Raw genomic sequence first — 17,499 nt, 5'->3', positions numbered from 1 at the left:
GCGTGCGCGTTCGAAACGGCGGGATAGAGGCAGCAGTTGGAACCGAGGTGCGATGGGTGGTGTCAACAAGGGTTCCAGGACGTTCCTAACCGCAACGCTCCACCGTACCGCATCGAGAGAGGCCGCGTACGCAATCGCACCGTGCTCCCTGTCGTTTTGACCCTATTACCTATAGCGTACACAGCAAATCTACACATGAAAAGTAGCCTCTAAGTACAAACATTCATTTTTAGACTCTTAAACCCACGGAATTTTCCTTCAATAGATTTTGTCTTCATCGTAAACTTGTTCCCCAAATGTCACATTTGCAATATTCAAAGCAATTAAATTAAAATCCGCAACTGTAATTGGAAGAATAGCACGAGAGATCAAGTGTTTACAATTTGAGCTGCAGAATTTCTTTTTTTATACAGCATTACTATTCCTCCATTTCTAGCCGACAGAAGTTTATGCACACAATAAATTGAAAGAAATTATAGAGATCAATTCAAATATCATCAGGAACCTGGAAAGAGAAAACACTAATTTCAAAAAAAAAATATCCGACTTCAAACTTTCTGAAGATGAAATTTCACGAAATTTATTATTTTGGAACTCTACATGAACGGAAAAGAGTAAGAGTGCAGTGAACGACAACGAGCGCAATCACTCTCAATGTCCCCTAGTAATCCAGGAGTATGGAACGGTCTGCTGTGATCTCGTCTCTCCAACAACGCAACTTATCACTGTCTCACCTGCACAATCGCATACATGTTGCAGATTGTCTTCGTCTTGCTACCTATTCGTAGTAAGTTGTGCTGTTGGGGTGACGGGATCACATAACACGTTCCTTTCTTCTTCGTGAAAATTCAATCAAAAAAATTTTCCGGGTATCGCGGATATCTACGTGAGAAAGAGCAGGTGCAGGGTAGAAAACGTACTTTGATGTTTTCTATTTGAAAATCTACAAACATCATCAATCAGACACATTGTAGTACATTTTACTTCATGTTTACATTGGAAAAGGTCTACTGGGGGGAACAATAAGTTCCTTTCGTTTTTTTTAGCAGAGCATATTTACACATGTGCGAAAATGTCTTGTTATCACGTGGCAGGTTTTACTCATATGGTGTTTATGGTGATTTGCTCTGGTAAGGTCATAAATAACAAGATGTTCTACTGCGCATATACTTCAGAAAAAAATCCGACTTCAAACTTTTTTAAGACGAAATTTCACGAAATTTATTATTTTGGATCTCTACAACAACAGAAGAGTAAGAGTGCAGTGAACGACTATGAGCGCAATCACTCTCAATACCCCTAATAATCCAGGAGTGTGGAACGGCCTGCTGTGATCTCGTCTCTACAACAACGCAACTTATCACTGTCTCACCAGCACAATCGCATAGATGTTGCAGATTGTCTTCGTTTTGCTTCCTACTCGTAATAGGTTGTGTCGTTGGGATGACGGGATCACATAAGGCTATTTGAAAAGGCTGGCGACTTTCTATAGATTACTCGCGAGAATTGAGGGAATTGATCAAACTCTTACTTGCAAACAGCATCCTTACCGCTACTTTTCGTGCAGAGATCCCACCTTCGAAGGAGAAACACTAAGCAACCGTAAACATGATAAGGAAATTTCATGTAACGAGTCTTTCGAATTCTGTCCCTTGGTTTCATTTGTTTGGAGAAAAAACGCAGAATGAAATAAAAATCGAAAGAATTTGATGAGCCATGTATATTCCCTTGCAACTGTGAATGAAGTGATGACTTGACTGTACATATAGATGCAAAACAGAAGAATAACCACCTATGATAATCAAGAAAAAAAGCGCGAAAATGTTCTGTCGTCGCCGGAATCTTTCTTCACTCAAATCACCGCCACGCTCCTGCAGCTGCGCAACCACTTTCTCCGCTTGACACAAGTTCCAATATTCTTCTTTTCCGTTCCAAAAGTATGTATTATAGTTGCCGACGCCTCTGAGTAGGAATAATCCAGAATAAAAAAGTGCCAGAAAATCTGTGCCTTGAAAAAAGAATCTGTTCTCTACTTTGGGTGTGTGGGAAATATTACTTGCAAAATCCATTAAACGCAGGTTGATCGCCGAATTCAAGCAACGTGGTGATCCTAGAAAGGATGAATATTTATTCTATGATGGGAACATGATCCATAACTGTTCACCGCAATTCGCAACGAAGTACTGAAAAAAAGAACCAGAAAATAGCTCTAATAAATCCCTCATCAGAAATCGAGGTGTGGAGCCCAAAGCCAAACCGTAGAGTACGGGATGTAGATTGCGGGATCCGGCGTGATTCCGCTCACTTTTCTCTAATCGTCGTGAAAAACAGCATGAGGATGCTTTTTTTATGGCAACAGTTGTGCACGCACCGCATGCAAGTGCGGGCGGTCGAAGATCATGACGTTTTCTCACCAACCTATTCAAATAAAACTATTGAGTAGGCTGTTGAAGCGACCGAAACATATACATAGAGGTGCGTTCTAACGTACTTCGTGGAAAATAAAGCGGTTCCCACGTCGTTTTTTACGACGACTAGGGAAATATGAGCGGAACCACTCTGGATTCCGCAATCTGCTATCCGAACTCTACGCTTTGGCTGCGGGTTCCACACTACGTCAAAATCGTGATACGTTGTCTTTAAAAGGCAGAAGACATATTCCTTCCATCTGTGAGAAAGTAGAAATCCTCAAAAATCCTTATCCTCTAAAGAGTTCGTTCGTTCGATCGATAGTGAAACGTAAATGAAAAGTCCATCAAAATGTGTAAAACTGATTCCCCTCGAATTTTGTTGATTTTCGAGTGGAAATGATGGAAACGATGAAGGCCACATACGACTTTGTCTCCACTTTAATGGAACCGGAAAACTCCTCAAGATAGGCTACAAAGGCAAATTTCTTCGAAAATATTAATTAGAGAACCCAAAAAAATCTTAAATGATCCGCCTTCCAAAATATTTTCACGCATTTTTGCACTTGTAAGTGATTGTATTCCGCAGCTACGGCAAGTATTCCACAAATGCAGAATGTGTTTCCATCCAGAGAGCAAATATTAGTCTGTCATCGGATAACCATTTTTTATCCAAGTACGATGAACCTGACTACGATCAGAAATAGGGCGAAAATCTTTGAACCAAGAAGAAACTAATTTCTGAAAATTACACATTTTCGTGTGAAACGATATGTGAATGGATGGAGAGCGAATTGCCACTCATTCCGGTTCCCTCTTCGGCTCCTATTTTGAACAAAAATGTTTCCAATTTTTGAATTCTTTTGAAATAAAACAAAGTATTCAATATTCAGAGAACTTTTTGATTCCATGATCAGAATTCCAGACAGAAATTGGCAGAAAAATGAAACTGCAGGCGTAATACGATAATCCCAAGCACTCTTAGGAGTGCACTCCTACGCAAGTGCCCTTACGTTTCCCTATCTATGCGTAGTACCCACTAACTAATGCTTGAAGTACTCGTTTATTAGGGCACATGATCGAAGATAACAATTCTTAAAATTCTTATTGAATTTTAATCAAATCAAGCAATAGATGATTACTCCTCCAGATGATACTTTTCACGGATGAAGACGACATCGGGTTCTGGCAAGCTGAGGCAAATGTGGAGAAGATCTAAAAGCAGATGCGATAAGCGTGCATCTTCAAATAGATCCACTATGTTTAATTCACTTGTGAACGAAAATACAATATGTAATAACGACGGACACATCATTCCTTACTCCTTCTCTCCTCCTCCCAATAATTGTAAGGGTCTAGAAAACCTATAGACCTCGTTTTAATAGCACACCAGCCTCCTCAAGCGAAGAATAAGCTGTCATTTATACGACATAAGTTAATTGCACTATGAAGCAGGTATGTGGATAATAAGTTGAACTGAATAAGAAATCTTTGAAAAAAAAAGACGTGCGGCGGTGAAACTCATTGCTCTGATGCGGCTTCGTTCTCTGGAGCGGCTTCGTTCTCTGGAGTAAAAAGGAAAAACGAGAAAATGCGGGCGTTGAAACATTCCCACCGCACTCCCTTGTGAAAAGAATTTCGATGCCGACGGTACTCAAACAACGATGGTAATCTTAAGTTTGGATTCTGAGATTTTTTGGAAACTAAGAGTTCTCGTCGGCGCTTCTTGTGACACTTCTTCGTTTACAAAATCAAAAAGTTTCAGAGGGATCCAGCTGAAACACCTATAAAACAGAGTGCCGCGTAATGAGTAGCAGACGCCGCACGTGAGCACGGGGCAAATTTGTGGATGCAGCAATTTGCAGCTATAATTGAACTAATAAATATCGATCAATTTTAATGTAACAAATTATACAACCAAAGGGCTGCAAAAAGCATTCGACTAATAATAACTGCAGCTAACTGTTTAGAAGTGATTGTGACCATTTACTAAAGTTTTAATAAAATATTATTCATTGCCTAAGAAACGGTTAATTTTCACTCTCCAGAGGAAGTTGCCTGAAACAACAAAGAAAAAAGAAAAACATTTGCACCATGCACTGCCAAATCTCATGTAATCCATGCAAATATCAAAGAATAATCGCTAATAAGAATAGTCGATTTTTACAAAGAAATAGGAAATTGATAATAATGTATTCAAGCCGCTTGGCTTCGCAAACTTATGGAGACATTTATGGACGGTATAGCTGAAGTTAAAAAAAAGACAATGAGCCTATGAAAAACAGTGAATCACCTTTCCTTTCATCATCGCCAAGAAGCATCACCAACAGTTCAAACCTTGGTACATCGACGAGGCGCAGCAAACATGCTGACACTTCAGCAGCGTTCACATTCGATGAATTGAGAAGAGAGGCAAAACCTTGGATCAAGCGACTTATCATCTCTGTTTCCATAAGTTCACCAAATAAGGAGGAGTATGTCGATGTTGATACTGACTGAAAACAATGTAGGATAGCCAATGAGTTGAGATAAAACGGAGCTACCGTAGTTCTGCAGATTGACAGAGTTGCACCGAAAACACATCGATGGATGTGAAATGGCAAAAATGATAGAAATTTCTAAACTAACTACATCCAACAGGTTCGAAATTTTCAATACAACACACTTACCAGGAAGTACTTGGCAAAATTTTCCGGTGGTAATCGTTGCAACTCCCGATAATCTTTGGAGAACTGTCGGAGAGTGGTTGGGGGAGGATACATGCTAGGCTCATAGATCAGACCAACATCATCGTTCGATTGTTCCTAAACTTTAGCAAAATCTATCGAAAATTGTAAAACATTAGAAGAAATAAAATTCAGTTCATAATTATTAGTCATCCACTGTAATTACGGAGTTTCACACAAGTGACTACAAACAACGAAAAAAAAAACCTAGAAAAAAGCAAAAAAAAAATCGCAAAGACTAAAGTATTCAAGAGAATATGGGAAATTATAAAAAGTAACTTAATACCAGCGACCTAACTTTCTCTTTCAGCTCCTCCTTGTTGCTCTGTCGAGGAATATCAATAATTATCTCAGTGAATTCTGAGCCAGAGCGTATTTCGTCTCCTTTTTCGACGCAAGGTACATCTATAACCTCAGCATCGAGCTGAAAAGAATCACAAAGCTATGACAGCATGTCTTTCTGTTTTTGTCATAGAAATGTTCAAAAACCTCTGTTGAAAATGTTCAAAAGCACACAATTTCTATAGACGGTTTGAAAGGAACAAGCCGCACCTGATCGGTGAGTTTTTCTATCATAGTCTCGATTGCCGAACTAGAACCAATTTCTAGGCAACGCTTCAAGTCTTTACGTGCAGATGCCTTCAAACCGATTTTCTCAAGAGCATGGGCCCGTCTTCAATAGTAACGAAATTTACTAATCGCGCATACGCATAGAAATATGTACAATAAATCTACCTGTAAAGAGCCTTCTCCATTTTCGAATCGATTTCGAGTGCGCGATTACAGTCCATAATAGCTTTTGCCCATTCTTTGAGGTTCAGATAGGATTGGGCTCTATTTGCTAAGTCAGAATGTAGTGGATTAATCTAACACTGAATAGGAGCAACCCAACACTCAACTGTACATGTTAACAAGCAACGAAGAACAATAAAACAACTTATTTCTTTTCCTAGATGTTAGATGATCAGAAACAGAAAAAAACAACTGGAAGGATAATCCCACGCTATACTAGTACAGTGATTCATAGTTATGCAGTTATTTGCAGCATAACTGTGGCATTTTCTCAGAAGAAAGAAACTTATTTATAAACAACAGCACCTATGAATATTGTTTCAACATCGATGCGATCCTTACATATGTTTCCTTAAACGCATTTCCGATCAAGATCAATGTCATTCTCAGTTCTAACGCTCAACACAATCGCTCTGCAAAGACTAGATTCGCGAATTCCCGAAGAGTAAACTTGACAAGGACATTGGAATAGTTTGAAATCTCTGGCACATGCACCTTATTACTATTAGAAAGCGAATATGTAGAAAGATGTCATATTAGATAAAAATCACCTAATACAGTAGGGGACTGCTCCAAGTGCAGACTCTGAGTGTAGAGTTCAATAGCTTTATGGTAACGTTTCTCACGGAAGCATACATTACCCTCATCTTTCAGTCGTAGTGCTTCTTTAGACATCTCCTCCGACCTTAATCTTACTAATCTCTGAGAAAATAGCAGAATAAGTATTCAAAAGTAAAAAAAAAAACGAATAAACATTTCCACTGCCGAGCGGGAGACAATTCGCATAGATTCTAGGGGGTTTTTGAGAATATAAGCTTTTTTTGCTTGGGCGCAAACCTACTTGAGAGCCGATATGAACAACATTTCGTAAGAGAAACAGCATATTTATAATGAAATTTAAAAAAAAAATCACAGAAGCAATTGCACCAAATTCATCAATTGAAAGAGTCGCAAGGGAAAACAATTAACAAAATACCAATATTTGCATGTACATATCAAAATACTGTCTAGTACAAGTTTACATTAACTTTGAGGTTTCTATAATCATGCCGAAGTTTCAGAAAGTCTTGTATGAGAGTGTGATCAACATCCGCCTAAAATTCGAAATCAGTCGCGTGGAAAGTAGGAATACAAATTGAGAACAATACTCACTAGCATGGGGCTATGCGCCGCATCTGTAAGATTCTCCGGGAGAACGACAAGGAGATTTGCTAGAGCGTGTAGACTCTCAAATTGCCTCGAAGCGGTTGCTTCAAGACGCCACTGCGAGACACACTTTCTGTACTCATTCAGATCGCAGAGCAGCAACATAGCACCAGCAGAATTGAAAATAAACTGAAACGATGGTTTCCTTCTTGAGTTTCTCATCACTCTATATGTATACAAACAAAAGCAACGGGATGTCATATCAGTTTACTGGAAGACATGATCTTTGATTGGGGCAGCAAAGATCTGCGAAAGGGATAGAAAGTACCTTCAATCCATCCACCTGCGTATACCATTAGTATCTCTTCTTTTACAACAACAGCATAAAAACACTCCTAGTATAAAAGGACAAAGTATAATAGGGTCAAAACGACATGAAGCATGTACGCGGATTCTCTCGAGCCCCTCCAGTGGAACGTAGCGGCTCGGAGCTTGGTGAAACTCTTGTTAGCACCACCCATCGCTACAGTTTGCGACGGTAACAGCGCGGTTCCAGCTGCTGCCTCCACCGCTTACTTTCGAGCACGCACGCAAATGGATCGCAACTACGCTCGTGATTCCCGTCGTCTTGACCCGACTATATCCGACGTATCAATCCACTTAGGATGCGCCAACGCGTTTTACTTCAATCCGTAATCGTTGAGGTTCTTAAGCGCGTGTTAGAATATACAATGAATTTCTCAGATAGGTCTGGTACGAATTTATCGACTCCGGAGGGATGAAGGGTTTGCTTGGCACTAGGACGGTTTCGAGCCATCGACTATGCGACCATAGCGGACCTCTTACCGACTGCGCTACACCTGCCTCTGTACTCCTACTATAGGGACTAATTTTCCACGAAGTAAAACCAACAAAGTATCGTCTTGCTACTTGACCCATCAGAAAAGAACGACCGAAATGTCGTTGGTAATGGAAAACAGCAGAGAACTGTAACAGTGATATATATATATATATATATATATATATATATATATATATATATATATATATATATATATATATATATATATATATATATATATGCTTCCACATTTTGAAGAAAAAAAACAGCAGCAAAATAGATCTGCCTGATTATTGTCTGACTCCGAGGACTGCGGCAAACGGGAGAGTGGAAGACTTTGCTACCCCTTTAATAACATATAACACAAAATAATGTTTCGATAATCATTTTGTTCGCTAGAATGAAGTTCATTTTTCCAACGAAATTTCTTAATCAAATAGTTTTTTCTTCGAAAGGAAACAGAATTTGTCTCCGTATTCAATATTCACTAGTATCTATTCCCTCCACAACGGTTTACCGCCTCATAGCGGCGTGGAGGTGACTCTGGGCGTCGAACTGCGATGCACAGCAGAGGTGCGTTCTCCGGCAGGCTCTCTCAAGCAGGTAAGGGTTTCGACACATCCGACATTCCGACTTCTTGGAATTGGAAGCCTAGCTAAGAGTAAACCACTGCCAAGATTCACCGCCACCATAGCAAAATATCGCAAGGCGGCTATCTGATCCATATATGTTGGGCGGCGACCTGTGGTGAAAGCTAAGCTCAAGCACGTGGCAGGACTGCTTAGTTTGGGGAAAGGACTTTTTGCCACTCCAGCATATTAACTGCCTTATTCCCCTGCACACTGGGCCCTGCCGTCTCAGACGTCAGACGGTGAGGCGACCAGTGAGGGGCGCACCCTTCTGTTGTCCAGTCGATTCTCAAGAGCTCCTGTCACCTCATTTGGCCATTCTTCGCCTCCACCCTACGCGCTTAAACCCATCAGCATCATCAACTGCTACTCATCAACATCAGCAGCTGATGAATCCGAATCGGATCCGCAATGAGTAGTCCTCCTACAAATTCATCGTTGGGAACTTCAACGCAAAACTAGAAAAGATTACTGAGGAGGAATGTAATATCGGAAGAATTGGGCTAGGGGGCCGGAATGAAAACGGCAATTTCGCCGGGCTGTTGTCCGCCGCATGCCTTTTTCACGGGAATTTTCTTTTCATTAAAAAGGATCATCGTCGGTGGACATCGAGATCGCCCTCGACTCGTGCGAAGATCGACAACATACTCACCAACCTGTGGTGGTGTTTACACAACATTTTGGTAGTACCATCCTTTCGCAGTGGTTCTGATTACCGTCTTCTTTGTGCGAAAATACGATTCAGCCACCCAATGGGGAAGAACATCTGCTATCGTCAACGAAGGAGAAAAAAAGAAAACGAGTCTACGACGACTGCCTACTCGAGGACTCCTTGTCCCAAGATCACTGGCGCATCGAAGAGGACCCAAACGTGGACTATGAGATGTTGCTCAAAGGATTACGAGCCCGTGTTGAGCGTGCCTCAAAGCCGCGCACGACAAAGTTGGATCGAATTTCGAAGACCACCTAGGAATTGTTGGAAAGAAAAAGGACTTTGGGGCTTGATCAATGCATCGCATATTGAGGGGTTAGTAGCAAACAGTAGCTACAGAAAAGCGTTGCAGCGAGACCTTTACAAATACAGGCAGAAGGACATTCTGGAAGCACCATAAAAAAGAACGAGTATAAACAAGTGCTGCCTGGATATCCGCAATATAATATTCCGCAAGCAGCCTTGCTAAGCGAAGACAGGATTCGCACCTCTTTTCGTGGTGAGATGGAAATAATTGCGGAGAAGGAACTTTTTCCGTTCATCAACTCTTGTGTCAAGCCCGGCCATTCTGTTGCTGAAGTTTCACCACCGATTCTCCCTTCGGAAGTACGAGTCGCTATCAAGAACATGAAACCTGGTACAGCCCTCGGACCTGATTTCATAAGAGGCATGAGATTTTCTTTGAGCTGGTGGCCATGCACTTCATGTAATCTTGACACACATGAGGTCCTACCTTCAGAAAGAAACAATCACAGATCAGTGGAAGACGTCGCGAACCGTTCGTATCCATAAGAAAAGTAACCGAGAGGACCTTCGGAACTACCGTCCGATATGCTTGCTGAGAGTGTTATACAAAGTATTCACCAAGATCATATCTCAAGCGTATATCTAAAACGCTGGATGAAGCCCAGCCTCAAGAACAAGCTGGATTCCATCAGGGGTTTAGCTGTCTGGACCACATCCAGACCGTGTCCAGGGTCGTAGAGGTTTGCCGGGAATACTGCCTGCCCCTTGTTCCAAACTTCGTCGACTGAGCACGAGAAAGCATTTGACAGCTTAGAAACGAATCCAATACTGTCAGCGCTGCTCCATCAAGGTGTGGTCGCGTTATATGTAACAACATTAGCCAATTTCTACTATCGATGCACACTAGGATACAGCTTTTCCGCCGCCCCTTCTCCACACCCATTGGAAAGAGGGTACGACAACACGATACTATATCGCCAAAGCTGTTCACTGCTGCATTGCAATGGATAATGAAATCACTTTCCTGGGAAGAGAGGGGCATACGTGTTGATGGAAGATTTCTCTCGAACCGTCGTTTCGCGGACGACATCGTTCTCTTTTCGAGCAGTACCAATGAATCAGAAACGATGCTCAACGAATTGAACGAAGCAGGGAAGAGAATTGGACTACGAATAAACAGAAAGAAGACACAGTTCATGAAGAACGCCTACTGCGAGGACGAAGGAGTACAACTTGAAGGCTCCCAAATCGTGGAAACTTCGTCATACGTATACCTCGGACGTTCTATGAACATGGAAAACGAATTGAAGGAAGAACTGAATAAAAGAATGAGAGCAGCATGGGCAGCATTAGCAGCCGCCAGGGAAGCTACGGACCAACTGACAGACCAAGATCTTCGTGCCCATCTGTTCGACTCGACAGTTCTTCCAGCGCTCTGTTACGCAGCGGAGACGTGCGCAGACACCACGGCCACGTCTAGAAAGCTACTTAGTACCCACAGAGCCCTTGAGAGATGTCTCCTGAAGTTTAACCGGCGCACACAACACCTAGCCGGTCTTCGTAGCTCCGACTTAAAAGGAATGTCCCGTCTTCGCGACCCAGCGGAATATGTATCTGAAGCAAAACATAGATGAACCGGTCACATCATGAGAAGAATCGACGATAGATGAACTAAAAGAACGCCTGAGTGGATCCTAAGAGATGTTAAATGCCCTCGAGGGAGACCGCCAACGAGATTGGGTGACGTGTTCGCTGCACGGATATACCAGCTGAGAGCTCAGCTGGATACGGCTCAAGGACCTCGTCAATGTCACTCTCGAAACTTGAGAACATCTTGGATGACAATGGCGAGGGAACGAAACGAGTGGAAGAGATGCTGAGGCCCGCATTTCCAGTGAAGACGGACCATCTAAGTAAGTAGTTAATATATATTCTTTTCTAAAATGACGTGACATGTCATTTTCAGTCCCTTTCCATATTTGTTGATTCGTAGGATGACTCTTCGTCTTTAGAAGAGCAAGGTTAGTATCGCAGCAATGCACTTCGACAGAAGCACGACAAAAATATGTCTTTCGAACTATGTATGAGTGAAGTAATATTAGACCTGCTGGATATGATTCAATAGAAGCTTATACAACCGGTTCGCCAACTCCGTTTGCAAAACAACAAGATTTCCTCCATCACATCCCCTTTCCATAGCAGCAGCTTGTGAGTTCAAGAACCGCACGACCTGCTGGCAAGGCTAAAAAGATAACAGTAAATAGATTTGATTTAGATTTATATTAGAATAGATTCAGATAGGTTCCAATAAAAACAGAAGTGGAAGTGGGTCTTCGAAAGGTGAAGGCTAATCCAACTTGCTATTTTTACACTATGAACGGCTTGTGTGGCCGATGATATATGAATGATCATGGTTTTCGATTTCGATAAAGCAGAATGGAAATCTTATACATTCTTGCACAAAAAACCTTATCGTAAGCTGCTATGAATGTACGTGAGAAACAAATTATTGCCAAACTTACTGTTGATGCTCCGAGATTAATCTGCTGAGTATCCGGGCGGAAGTCAGCCTTTTTTTGTTCAGACGACAGAACAAATCGAACGTAACCGACAATTGCGTTCAACTGTCGCTCCAGTCCCATATTAATCTTCTGCTCGAGTGATCGCAATGAGGATGACCACTTCTTCGCTACGCATTGTTCAACGACAGATCCTCTAAAATAAATTTCCATGCACGATCGTATTTGAAGTACTGTAGTAGTAACAAGGAGGAAACGAACTTGATGAGAGGGAGTACGGAATCCTCATATTGCTTCATCAGCAGCAGCACTATGGTAGTGTTCTGTGATACTACGGAGAAAAAGTAGGCTGGCGGGCTCACCTTCGGCTCAGCCAAACTAATACCTTAGTAGTATTATTTCTATTGCATTGTTCTTAGAAATGGTAAACTAAGATAGAACTAACCTGCAATGGCCAACTCAACAGCATAATCTAAGTGTTCCGAATAAAGATACTTCAACAGGATATCAAGAATACTTTCACTCTGTTTAGGAACTTCGGACTTCTCACAAAGCTAAAAAAAGCCAAGGGAATCCTGTGAAATGACCATGAAATTTAACGGCACGAGAGCCAGTACAGATAGCAGGAGAACAAGTTTTAAAAAATCTGCTCAAAAAAAGATGAATCGACTGAAGGAAATGTATAAGTATGCTTCTTTAAATGGGAAACTATCGGAAAAGTTCACAATCTCAGGGGATTTTATGACTTTTGGTCTCTGACATTTGCAATTCTGCATCTTCAGACAAGAAAATCCACAGAGAAAATGCTGTTGAGGAGAAATGTTCAAGCAACCACAGAGAATATAGATCACTCCAATATTTACGTGATCCAGCACTTTACTAATTGACTACAACAACAAAAATTTAGATAGTAGATTATACCACTGTTCCCTCTACCAATACTCTTCTTTTGTACAACTAACTATGGGTGACAAAAAACATTCAAAACGCATTCAAGGAGTGCTACAGGGAGTAAAAAGTAAAAACCACTTGAATGGTAAACAACGCAAAAACACAAAAAATGAGAAAAGTATCTCGCAAAGAATGACACACCTGTGACACCCTGTTAAACGCATTTTTTGTCTCTTGAAGGATGCTGATCGCTACGTCTTCAGAAAGAAATGTTTCACCGCCATAAGTTTCCACGGTCAATAAACGAGCTTGTACATCTCTTTTCAGTTCTTGTAGCCTGAACATAAAGTAGGGCTGCATCGGCTGCGGAGTATGCTGCTAACAAGTTGTGTATACCCTCCGCTATGGATTTGCTTTTTGACGTGCTTCTTTGATTCATAAAATCGATGCAAAATATTGTTGCATTGAGCATTTAGGTAGTCCAGCTCCTCATTAGGATACGTCGACAGATATCTGAAGGACAAGCATTAGCAGCTTCAAAGATTACTGGTTTGCTTGAATACGACAATCCCAATAAAAATTCACGATTTACCTGTCAAAAATAGATCGCGTCAGAGTTGGAAGAAATGAAGCATCAGAACTGACATGGAGGGCTTCAAGGTCTTTGTTGAGACGTAAAATGCTGAAAGTAATGTTCAGTGCAAGTACGTGGACGACTACAAATGTTGCACCGCGATACAAAAATCCACAAGGAATACAAATCTTTGTATTATATTGAAAATTTTCTTTTGCAACCAACATAGAAGAATCACCTCGTATACGACTGAGCTAGCCCCACTAAATATCCTTCTCGATCATCGCTTTCTTTACAATCTCGCAGCTTCGCATAAATATGTTCTTTAAGTCGTCCAGTGTATAAACTGAGGATCTGTGAATAGAAGACTTCAAAGAATATATTAAACGTGAAAGAGATCCAAAAAACCAACTAGTTTCTGTACAACAGCTGTTGGACTTGGAAATATTGCTTCTATCTTCGGTTTATGATTTCGAACCAGCTGAAGAGCTTCGGCGTAAACATCATCGCAGCCAGCTCGGAAAAGCGATAGGATAAACTCTACGTATCGTGCAACACAATGCGAGTAACCCTAAATTAAGACAAGACATAACAACGAGAAAATGCGGATCTCATTTCCAAGTCTGAAAGAGAACCTTGAATTCACTAAGAATCTTCGCCACCTCAGCCATCTTCTTTTCGTCACGTTGGGCGCGACCAAATTCATCAATAAGTAGCCTTTCAACTTCCTCATACCTGAAATATTAGGTGTAAGCTTTCAAGTCTACCAGCTTTCACTTCTCAAAAGAGTACTAGGACTGATCAACTGTACTGATGAGCACTTCTCTGTTGAGGTCCAGAAGTACTGGACACTTAAATCAACGAGTACATCAACCCTACGTATCATTATACACTTTCTTCGCCTTCTTCACGAAGTGTTGGTTTATTGAGGCACCTTATAATCAGTGAAGTATGGTAACACCTTGACCAGTGAAAAATATTATCCATCTAGTTCCTTTCAACTGTGTTTCGTTCGGAGTGCATCATCATGATATCACCTTGATCACCTTGACTCCCGTTGATCTTCGAACTGGTCGAGCGGGCGCCAGTAATTCTTCCATTTGTCCCGATCGCGTGCCAGAGTAGCCCAGTGGTTCCTCCTTTCGCGTGGGACACGAAGAGCATCATATTTTTCTTTCAAGGACTTCGTGAAGAAATCTGACCATCGGGTCGGCGGTCTTCCTGTAGTGCGCTTAATATCGCGGGGAACCCAGTCGCTCACAGCTCTGGTCCAACGGTTGTCATTAAAGCGCATCACGTGTCCGGCCCACCTTATTTTACTTTCCTTGGCAAACGCGGCGGCGTCTCTAATCTTCGATCGCTGACGTAGGAGAGAACTTCGAATCCCGTCCCTCACTTCCGTGAAACGGGATACTCCTAGCATCACTCTCTCAATTGCGCGTTCAATGACGCTCACCGCGTTTTCTTCCTGCTTGCGAAATGCCCAGGTTTCCGAAGCATAGGTCAAAGCAGGAAGTACGGTGGTGTTGAAGAGGTGAGCACGGAGCCGGGTGTTCCTGGTCTTCTTCACTACATCCTCGATGCTCTTGTACGCTCCCCAAGCCGCTCGTCTCCTCCTGCCCAGCTCGGGGGTCAGGTCGTTCATCATGTTCAGTTCCCGACCCAGATAAACGTAGCTGGTGCATTCGGATATGTTCGTTCCGTTGAGCGTGAATGGGGCATCCGAGACCCATCCGTTCCGCATGAACATCGTCTTTTGTAGATTCAGCTGAAGACCGATGCATCCACATGTTTCGTCGAATTCGGTCAGCATTCGTTCCGCTTGGCTGATGCTAGGTGTTACCAGTACGATGTCATCAGCAAAGCGCAAATGGTGTAGCTGCCGACCATCAACCTTCACTCCCATGTCGTCCCATATTCCAACTTTCGCATTGCGTTCTCGAGGGTGGCTGTGAATATTTTGGGTGAAATTGTATCACCCTGTAGGACCCCCTCTTCATGTCAATGATGATGTTCTTGTAGAATGGCGAAATTCCGGTTGTGAAGTTACTGTACAACTCTCGAAGTACCTTTATATACTGAGTAGGGACGCCTTGGTTGTCCACGACACGACAAGGCTTCCACGACCGCTTCCGTCTCAACCGAGTCGAAAGCCTTCTTTAAGTCGATGAAGGTGAGACAGAGCGGGATCTTGTACTCTCGTGATACCTCGATGAGTTTCGAAACAGTGTGAATGTGGTCAGTCGTGCTGAATCCCTTTCGAAACCCTGCTTGCTCGCATGGCTGTCCTTCATCCAAGACTTTTTCAATCCTATTAAGGATTACTCTTGTAAAGAGCTTGTAGATGACGGACAGTAGGCTGATTGGACGATAGTTGCCGATGTCATGTGGATCTCCCTTTTTATACAACAACACGGTCTTGCTGGTCTTCCACTGTTTAGGAACCTTGCATTCCGACAGATAACGTGTAAAGAGCCTCGCCAGGGTGTTGATGAGTACTGGCGGAAGGCTCTTCAGGTGTTCTGGTTCTGGTCTCGGGACCGGGTGCCGTACGATTTCTTACCGACATGATAGCATGTCGTATTTCGGACGGGAGAACCTCTGGAATGACTTGTCCATCTTCCCTCAGATGGTGAGGAGGCAAGTGGACATGGCTGTCGAAGAGATCAGAGTAGAAGTCGTAGATGATTTTCTCCATCCCCCTTCTCGATGCAATGGCTGTTCCCTTTGGGTTCCGGAGAGCAGTCATCCTCGTCTTGCGACTGGCGAAGTCTCGACGGGCATAGCGGATGCTTTTCCCCGCCTCTGCAGCTTCAGCCAGCACTTCTGCTCTTCTCTCTTTAAGGTCTTCCTTTATCGCCTCTCGGCAAAGCCTTGCGAGCTCGGACGTGAGTTCTTGGTTCCCTGCGGCTCGTGCTGCTCCACGCTGGCGTATCAGCTCAAGAGTTTCAAGAGACAGACGCCTCTTGGTGGTTTTAAAACTCTCAGCCTTCTTCGCGCAGTCGTGAAGGTGTTCGACAAGCCGGTCATATTTCTCGTCGATGTTGTCCATTGCAGAATCTTCCCAAAAGCCGACTAGCGTAGCAAAGAGATCCCAGTTGATGGTAGTCCTGGGATTTCTCTCTCTGAACTTGGCGGCTTTCTCTGCTCTCCTTGTGAAGGAAAATCTTCCTCGGAGGAGGCGATGGTCCGATCCCGTATAGAACTTTGGTACAACACCGACGTCCGTCAGGCAGAACCTTTTATTGACGATGATGTGGTCTATTTCATTACGGTACCCTCCACCGGGTGACTCCCACGTCCAGCGTAAAGAAGAGGGCTTCTGAAATTGCGAGTTCCCATGGATGGTCTTAGTCGTCATGATGAACTCGGAGAGCCTCTCTCCCTGGTCATTCCATTGTAGGCCGTGGGTCCCGATGTGAAGTTCCTCCGGCGTTCTTCTTGGGCCAACCTTAGCGTTGAAATCGCCAACTATGACCTTGTAGAAGGCATGATCTTCTTGGTAGAACTTCTCCAGGTCCATATAGAAAGCTTCGACTTCTTCTTCTTCGTAGCTTGATGTTGGAGCGTAAACGACGAAGATAGTCAAAGCTGGTATTGGGCCACATCTTCTCATCCGCAGACGTCCGATTCGGGTCGTAAGTTGTTCAAAAGAGTCGATGTTCTTTGCCATACTCGTGTTGACGAGGACGCCAACTCCACCAACACCTCTACTGTCGCATGTTCCTAAGAACAGTTCTTCTCCAGTTTCATATACGGCGTTGAGAGGGTGACGTCGTCTCGTCTCGGTCAGTCCGATGACGTCGTACTTGATCTTCTTGGCTTGCATCATCAGATCTTCGATGGCCGCTTCCGATGCAAGCGTACGTGCGTTATAAGTACAGATCGCCATCCTAGTCCTTTTCCGTTTTGGTAGCCTACATGACTCCTGCAACCCCGTCCTACCTGGCGCTACCGTACCAGGCTTTCCTCCGGAATCAGGAGACTCTTTTCTATTACTGTGTTTTGCTTAAAA

At 42.8% G+C, this 17,499-nt stretch overlaps 2 protein-coding genes across 5 annotated transcripts; one reads left to right on the top strand and one right to left on the bottom strand.

The window, feature by feature from the left end:
• Positions 1-3,546: 3,546 nt before the first annotated feature.
• Positions 3,547-17,376, bottom strand: RB195_001592 (uncharacterized protein; the record flags this gene model as incomplete). Of its 4 annotated transcripts, XM_064198455.1 has the most annotated exons (22): positions 3,547-3,623; positions 4,702-4,903; positions 5,078-5,212; positions 5,433-5,558; positions 5,687-5,807; positions 5,870-5,975; positions 6,478-6,611; positions 6,941-7,020; positions 7,079-7,261; positions 11,605-11,742; positions 12,023-12,215; positions 12,281-12,404; positions 12,465-12,573; positions 13,112-13,247; positions 13,307-13,423; positions 13,503-13,592; positions 13,723-13,838; positions 13,897-14,055; positions 14,120-14,219; positions 14,531-15,422; positions 15,554-15,995; positions 16,048-17,376. In XM_064198455.1, 22 exons carry the CDS (start codon positions 17,374-17,376, stop codon positions 3,547-3,549), a joined length of 5,109 nt encoding a protein of 1,702 aa, XP_064054333.1. The 4 variants fall into 4 exon arrangements, with proteins under 4 accessions (XP_064054333.1, XP_064054337.1, XP_064054335.1 ...); XM_064198453.1 differs by lacking the exons at positions 3,547-3,623; positions 4,702-4,903; positions 5,078-5,212; ... (4 more) ...; positions 15,554-15,995; positions 16,048-17,376 and having other exon boundaries at positions 6,934-7,020; positions 14,531-15,390; XM_064198454.1 differs by lacking the exons at positions 6,941-7,020; positions 7,079-7,261; positions 11,605-11,742; ... (10 more) ...; positions 15,554-15,995; positions 16,048-17,376 and having other exon boundaries at positions 6,478-6,601.
• On the top strand, positions 10,397-11,134 carry RB195_001593 (uncharacterized protein; the record flags this gene model as incomplete). The annotated part of the gene is made up of 1 exon (XM_064198456.1): positions 10,397-11,134. The coding sequence occupies one exon, from the start codon at positions 10,397-10,399 to the stop codon at positions 11,132-11,134; it is 738 nt and encodes a 245-aa protein (XP_064054336.1).
• Positions 17,377-17,499: the final 123 nt, after the last annotated feature.

This window comes from Necator americanus, chromosome IV (genome assembly GCF_031761385.1).
Source record: "Necator americanus strain Aroian chromosome IV, whole genome shotgun sequence".
NCBI lineage: Eukaryota > Metazoa > Nematoda > Chromadorea > Rhabditida > Ancylostomatidae > Necator > Necator americanus.
This window is presented reverse-complemented; position numbering and strand designations above follow the sequence as displayed.